Source organism: Triticum dicoccoides, chromosome 5B (assembly GCF_002162155.2).
Source record: "Triticum dicoccoides isolate Atlit2015 ecotype Zavitan chromosome 5B, WEW_v2.0, whole genome shotgun sequence".
NCBI lineage: Eukaryota > Viridiplantae > Streptophyta > Magnoliopsida > Poales > Poaceae > Triticum > Triticum dicoccoides.
The window spans coordinates 376,815,598-376,822,345 of record NC_041389.1 but is presented as its reverse complement, the minus strand read 5'-3'; the positions used below and the strand labels follow the sequence as shown (position 1 = coordinate 376,822,345).

Genomic DNA, 6,748 nt, shown 5'->3' with positions numbered 1-6,748 from the left:
TTAGATGTTAGGCTTAAGTGAGAGGTCTGTGTATGTGGCCCGGCTTGCACCCTTTCATCAAATGGATAGGAATAGTGGCAGATGTTGTCAAGATGGCGGATTCAAACATATTGTGTTCTACTCCCTCCGTCCCATAATGTAAGACGTTTTTTGACACTACACTAGTGTCAAAAAGCTTCTTATATTATGGGACGGAGGGAGTACTTTGTAAGGTTCTCGAGAATAATTAATAAAATGGCCGCATGCATCTCCTAGATGCAGAGGCCGGGGATCATTCTCCTTTTCTAAAAAAAATGAAATGTCTGTATGTCAAGACGCTAATGCTTTGAAAATAAAAAGTGTAGAGGTTCCTCGAAAGTGTTTGTGTATGTCATCATAGAACATACGCGAATAAAATTGGGTGCACGATGCTCGTTTCCTAAGAAAAAGTACTTATTTTGTTTAGCATTTTTCTGGGTTGGAAATAGCATAATCGAACGCTTCACTCTTTAATTTCTAGGACTAGGAAATAAATTATAGCAAAGCCACCTTAGTAATGATGATCTTTTTTCCTGGGCTAGGGAAACCGCATGTACATCCACAGATTAACAACAGGCTATGACTTACGAGACGTTGATCCAAAACTAGCATAGCGTCCCCACTGGTCCAATCAGTCCATCTCGCCCATAAATACACAAAACTGACGCACAGCGGCACCACGAAAACTCGACAGATCAAGCTAGCAGGACCATTCATGTTCAGCCAATGCACGAACAAGGGGATCGACAGCGCCCTTTCCCGCGACGATTTAGACCGAAGGGAAGAACTTGTTGAGGTTGAAGGGCAGGGAGTAGAACTCCTCGCTCCTGGCGTCCTTCTTGAAGCTCCTGAACTTGTCCCACCAGTGGTAGCCTCTGTCCTTCCTCACCGCGCTCTGGTGCAGGTGCATCGTGTTGTCCAGGAAGTAGGCCACCAGCCCCGCCACGAACGGCTTGTTCGAGAAGGGCACGTTGATCATGTCGTTGAACTGCCCAAATCAACAAACGGTCAGTGGTTTCAGAGAGCTGCTCAAGGCGGAGCAATGGCGAGAGGCCGAGGGTGTGTGCTTGCTTATCGTCGTACCCATCTAGCGCCCGTGTGCACGGGGCCGTGGCCCGAGACGGAGGCGTACTCGTTGAAGTACTGAGGCACCGATATGCCGATGAAGAAGGAGAAGCCCAGGATGAACTTGGTCCTGAAGCTGTTCAGGTTGCAGAACTGGAGGAAGCTCAGACCGCACGCACCTGCTCGGCAAAAGAGAGAACCAATGAGACTCATACATTCATACTGGTGTCAGAACTGGCAACGTAACACGCTGAAAATTAATCAAATTTAGACTCCCGAACGACGACAAGCGGTTTCGGATATCTAAACGTACCGACATATGCGAAGAAAACACAGTACATCCCAGCAAATATAGGCAGTGGAATGGACGCGAACAGGGCTCCAAATTTTCCTGTGTTGCCAAAAGAAACAAAATTAAAATTATCTTTGACAGCAATATATATTTTTTCGAAAAGGTGACAGCAATATATATGCACCAACCAAAACCACAGTAATAATAATAGCTTTTAAAATAAGTTTAGCATAGAGATATATAGTGGCATTACCTAGGACAGCAAAGAAAATCATGAAGCCGGCAGATATTTGCACCACTCTCCTGCTGCCAACATGTGTCACAGCAAGTAAACCAACATTCTCCCTGCAAATACAAAAGTTCACAGAGATAATCAAGTACTCCATTGGCTGTTCAGTCAAGTAATGCCACTTGTACTATCCCCAAACATATACTTACACTGCAACTGAGGTTCCATTGGCTGTCCCAAAGAACGAATCAAGCAAGATACCGATGCCCTGAAAGTGACGTTTCATTGCGATCAGCATGCATTATTGCCTACCAAGTAAAATAAGATTAGACAAACTCCACTGTACAATAAATGGTTCATTTACCTGCCAACCAATTCCCCGACTGACGATCGACGGAGGTATCATCGTCGCACTTGCATACCTTGAAGCAGCAATGAAGGCTCCAGTCGACTGGCAAGTCAAGACATTACCATCTTATTAGTATGACTGAATGTATAGCATCTGTTTCCTATTCTAGGGTAAATATTGCAAACAAACCTCTACAATGGCAATGAATGAAGTCATCATCATTGCAAAACATTCTCCAGCATCGAATGTAGGAGCCCCCCACTGAAACGGATACGGAACACTTATCCTGCAGCCAGATTTCAGGCAGCACCTTCGTTACGAATGCCATCAGAATTACAATGCATTATTATAATAAAACATGGTTTCCTGGGACCCTACCATGGAGCTCCTCCGATAAGCCCTGAACGATCGACGCGGCAATGCGCCTGCGTCTTCAACTTGGCGTTCTTGTAGGCGCCACTGATTGTGAGGATGTATGCGTAGAGCCACACGATTGACACGGTGAAAAGAACAGAAAACCGGCCAAAGACACCCTTTCCAGAATGCAACACATGAGGCAAATACTGTGCAGCAAACAAACATGGTCAGTATATCATTACCTCATTCAAAACCATTTGAAAACATTGATCTGATCAATCAGAACTTCGTAAAATGTTGTGATACCTGAGAAAACGCGACCATTAGGATGAGTTCTGGCAGACCAATTTCCACGCACTTGGCTACCTGTATTTGATCATGAATACCTTCTGTTCACTCTTCCAAGAAGATTCTAGAAGCAGGGGAAAAAGTGCAAGTGATGGAGCAAAACTAACCGCTGGAAAGCCGAGTTCATAAAGCCCAAACCCGACAAGTGAAACAAGAGGAACTGCAGATAATGGGCTCAGCAATCTGCAAATAAATCATACAGGATAGTTAGTTAACTCAACTCTTAACTGCACAACCTGAAACGCTACAGGGAGTACTATAGTTCGACGAAGAAAGGCTGAAAATGGGACTAACTTGACAACATTGCGCCAGAGGCCGCTGAAGCCAAGGATGATCTGAATCGTGGAGGCGATGATGAGAGCGCCTTGTGTCCCCCTCATCGTCCGTAGGAATTTCTTGAGGACAACAACACAAACCCATTAGCTTTTCCTGTGCGAACGCGTAGATTAATGAAATAGCCAGTCTGTGGGCAGTAAGAAGTACCTCGTGAGGGTCCGTCTCATTGTCATAGCGTCCAGCCAAGATGATGGAGATGGTCGGCGCGACGAAGGTGTAGGAGCCGCCCATCACGACGGGGAGGCGAGACCCGAAGAAGGTTTGCAGTAAGGTGTTTATGCCGGCGACGAACAAGAGCGTCTGGATTACCCGAGCTTTCTCCTCCTGACAGAAATTTATTCAGTGACTGTCCATCATCATGTTTATATGTACGGCAAATTCAGTGAGAGCTTAGTAGTACTTATTCAGAGATATCGAATTCGTCGTGTGTCAAGTAAGTGAATAAACAGAGGACATTTGGTAGAGAATCAATAAATAAAGAGTTGATGAGGGCTCACATTTCCACCTCCCATTTGAGGAACAAGCGCGCTTGGTATGATGACGGTGGTGCCCAGCATGACTATGAAATGCTGAAATCCTAGAATCACGGCCTCGGCTGCGTACAAGATTACAGGCACAAGAGAAACATCAAACATACAGTACACCATTTGATATGAGTAGTACTACTAGTATATGAATTGCATAAAAAGATGTGCAACTCAAAGGCCTTTTCATTATAAATAAATTCAAGATCAGCGAATCTTCTAGACTGGTTAAGCAAAAGAATTTGTGTCCAATAAAAAACATGAAAAACTTTCTGTAGTGAAAATATGTAGAGACTGATGTGCACCGACAACAACAAAAACATTCCAGTAATCAGCACACATATATTTGCAGTGGGGGAAAAAGCCTGGGCATGCATGAAACAGCAAGTAGTACGAGAAACAAACTAAGGACAGTGAAGGGACAAGCACGGAGGAGTGAGGGAAGCTTTTAAAGAGCAAAATCAAAAGGGTGAAGCAGAGCAGAGAGCACGTACGCCATGGCGGCGGACTGGTGATACAGAAGGAGACGCTGGGCAGCTGCTCCTTGGGCGGATGCGGCTGCAGCTCGTCGGCCTTGGGCGGCGGCGCGGCTGCCATCTTCTTCTTCCTCCGGCTCCAAACTCCCAAGAAACCACGCCCGTCACTTCACTCGCCACTCGCACAGGAACAGGGGACTGGACTGACTGACCGACTGATCTGTCGTTCTTTTCTGCCAAGAACCGAGAACCCCCTCGCAAGCAAGGAACAACCAACCAACCAACCACGGGGGAGAGTAAAGTTGGAGAAAAGGCGCAGAGAATCGAGAGAAAGCAATTGATCTGGCCTAGCTACCCAATTCCCCACTACTACTTCTCCTCCTCCTCCTCCTCCAAGGAGAGGAATGGAATCTATCCCCCCAGAAAGCCACCTTACGCTCCCCCGCGCACGCTCTCTTCCTCCTCCCTTCTCCCTCGCTGCAAGGAAAGGGAAGAGAAGAGAAGAGAAGCTCGCTGGAGAGGGAGGAGGCTACTCGCAGGAAGGGACTAGACTAGCAGCGGAAAGGCAGCCAGCGGCATCCCGAGGCGAAAACTTCCTCTCTCTTTTGGGCGGCAGAAAGGAGGTGGCAGAGAGGCGAGCGGGGGCAGAGGGCGAGAAGGACTGCTCTCCTTGCCTCCTCCCTTTCCGCTTTAAAAACGGCGCCTTTTGCAAGCGAGCGAGCTGGCCTGGCCAGCGAGCCTTTTCCCTCGGCGGCTTTCCACTCTCCCTCCGATTCTCGCTGTTTCCTCTGCCTCACCGCTGCCGTGCCGTGCTGCCTCCGGGACGCCTCCCACGCGGCGTAGTCTCAGCTCTCAACTGCTCGGGGGTTTGGGTTTGACGCTCCGTCCGTAACCGTTACTGAAACTGAGCCAGCAGCGCTGACACAAGGCGCAGATTTCCTTTTGACCGCGATTGGTCTGCTTGCGCTATTAATCGGCAGTTTGTATTTTTGTGTGTATATAGGAGTGGATAAATGCGAGTTAAAGAGTGAGCCTGGGCAAATTTCTCGGAAATTAAAAGGGGGATGGTTGTTGAGGGAATTTATTCTCCTCTGGCTAGAGAGACGGGCATGATAGGTTGGTTGTCTGCTGCAAGCAGAGCCCTGAGCGCTAGGGCTTCAGCGGAAGATTCATCAGGGACAGGCGCCAACGAGGTTCAGGACCATGTTACCTGGTAATCAGAAGTGCCTCAAATCTTGGCTTGACATAAGCTGGCTAAACGGAATTTTTGTCAGTGGCGGCTAGCAATGTGCATTTGACAAAGTACACTACTAGTAGTAAGTACTATGGAGTGAGTAGAGGCAGGACATTCTGCGCCGAATATAATAGTGCGTGCGCGGCTGACCAATTGGCCGCATATCCAGAAAGCAGCCTCGGACAGTTCTGCTTCAGTCTGTCTACCTATCGATGCTAGGATGTTTGTTTGGTCAGCACAAACAGCTGGTTCCAGCATCCAAGCATTCTGGTCATCGATTATGGTTAAGGTTCTGGTCATCAGAGTATGGTTAGGGCATCTTCAGCACGGCATAGCCCATTCCCCCTATCTGTCCATCCACACAGCCCAAAGATCAAAATTGCAATCCACCAAGCGCCGAAATCACTGTTTTGATCCATTTTGTTAACTTAAGCACAATCTGGCCCCGCTTTGCAAAATTTTTGAGATCCGACCATTTTCCTACCTTCAGACCTGTTGGCGGGAGGGTTTAACCACCTACCGCCAAGGACTCCGGGGTAGGGTTTCGCCTAAATCTTTGTTGATCCGATGTGAATGTGCAAATTCATCTGGATTCGATTCTTTATCTGGTGTCCTTGTCCATGATAAAGAACTTGCTCCTAAAAGAACCATTTAGGACCACGTCATCTTAGTGGTTGCCACGTGCTGTCGTACATCGCCGCTTTATCCTACCCATTGAGTCCCAAAGGGCTTGCGCTATGGACCGTCCGATCTGATCCAGTCGGCTGCGGTTATTTCCCTCGCATATAAATATACGCGCAACCGCCCCCTCCGTCATTCGTCGTCTCCACTGCTTCTTCCCACTGAAACCCTCACCCGTAGAGATCCACCTCGAGCTCGACGACACCGACCACCTTCGTTGCTACGCTGCTGGAGAGGGATCGTCGGAGCCATCACACGCCGCGGCGGCACATTTCCTTCATCGGGCCGCCGTAGTCACTGCGGGTCACCAAGTTATGGTACGTGCAACATGAACTCAAGCCTCCTCTCTGTCTCGTTCGAGTTCAATCGCTAGGTAAATTGTTTGGATGCGGTCTGTAGATTCCCTTGCATCTCATTTCTAGATCTAGGGTTTGAGTTATGTCTCGTTCGAATGGAATGATTAGCTCGTTATCTAGTAAATCTGTTTGGAGATACTAGTTCAATTCTAACAGATTTTATTGGCCCAAAACTTTTCTCAAAAACTGCATCTATATATTCAGATCAAAATGGTTTTCTTTCAAAACTCATGTTGAACACATTCACAACCCTATCCCCATTTCCCCCTCGCATCTCTCTATTCACAGGGCAATGCGGTCTGTCGAAGATTTCGCTCAGCCCACTGGCAACAGAGACAGAGATGCAGATACCTTTATGGGCCGACGAGTCAAAAGCAACGAATGTTCAGGGTCCAACGGTAGGCCCATCAACGGCAGCTAAGCGAAAGAGAACCACCAAGCAGAATGATCAAGCTGTGGATGAAAATGCTCCGGGGAAAAAGA

At 47.6% G+C, this 6,748-nt stretch overlaps 1 protein-coding gene across 1 annotated transcript; it reads right to left on the bottom strand.

Annotated features, from left to right (window-relative positions):
* Positions 1 to 469: 469 nt before the first annotated feature.
* Positions 470 to 4,706, bottom strand: LOC119309263 (nucleobase-ascorbate transporter 6-like). Its single transcript, XM_037585297.1, has 14 exons — positions 4,013 to 4,706; positions 3,492 to 3,589; positions 3,142 to 3,318; positions 2,953 to 3,053; positions 2,766 to 2,841; positions 2,617 to 2,676; positions 2,332 to 2,516; positions 2,143 to 2,239; positions 1,969 to 2,055; positions 1,814 to 1,872; positions 1,629 to 1,720; positions 1,397 to 1,474; positions 1,102 to 1,262; positions 470 to 1,006 (listed from the first exon to the last, which is right to left on the bottom strand). Exons 1-14 carry the CDS (start codon positions 4,113 to 4,115, stop codon positions 788 to 790), a joined length of 1,593 nt encoding a protein of 530 aa, XP_037441194.1. The 5' UTR covers positions 4,116 to 4,706; the 3' UTR covers positions 470 to 787.
* Positions 4,707 to 6,748: the final 2,042 nt, after the last annotated feature.

Excerpts from the sequence above, each read along its gene's own strand:
- LOC119309263 (XM_037585297.1), bottom strand. The coding sequence starts at position 4,115 with ATGGCAGCCGCGCCGCCGCCCAAGGCCGACGAGCTGCAGCCGCATCCG. Across the intron at positions 3,054-3,141 it reads ATGAGACGGACCCTCACGAG|AAATTCCTACGGACGATGAG; the intron begins GTACTTCTTACT and ends GTTGTCCTCAAG. Across the intron at positions 2,677-2,765 it reads ATGAACTCGGCTTTCCAGCG|GTAGCCAAGTGCGTGGAAAT; the intron begins GTTAGTTTTGCT and ends GATCAAATACAG.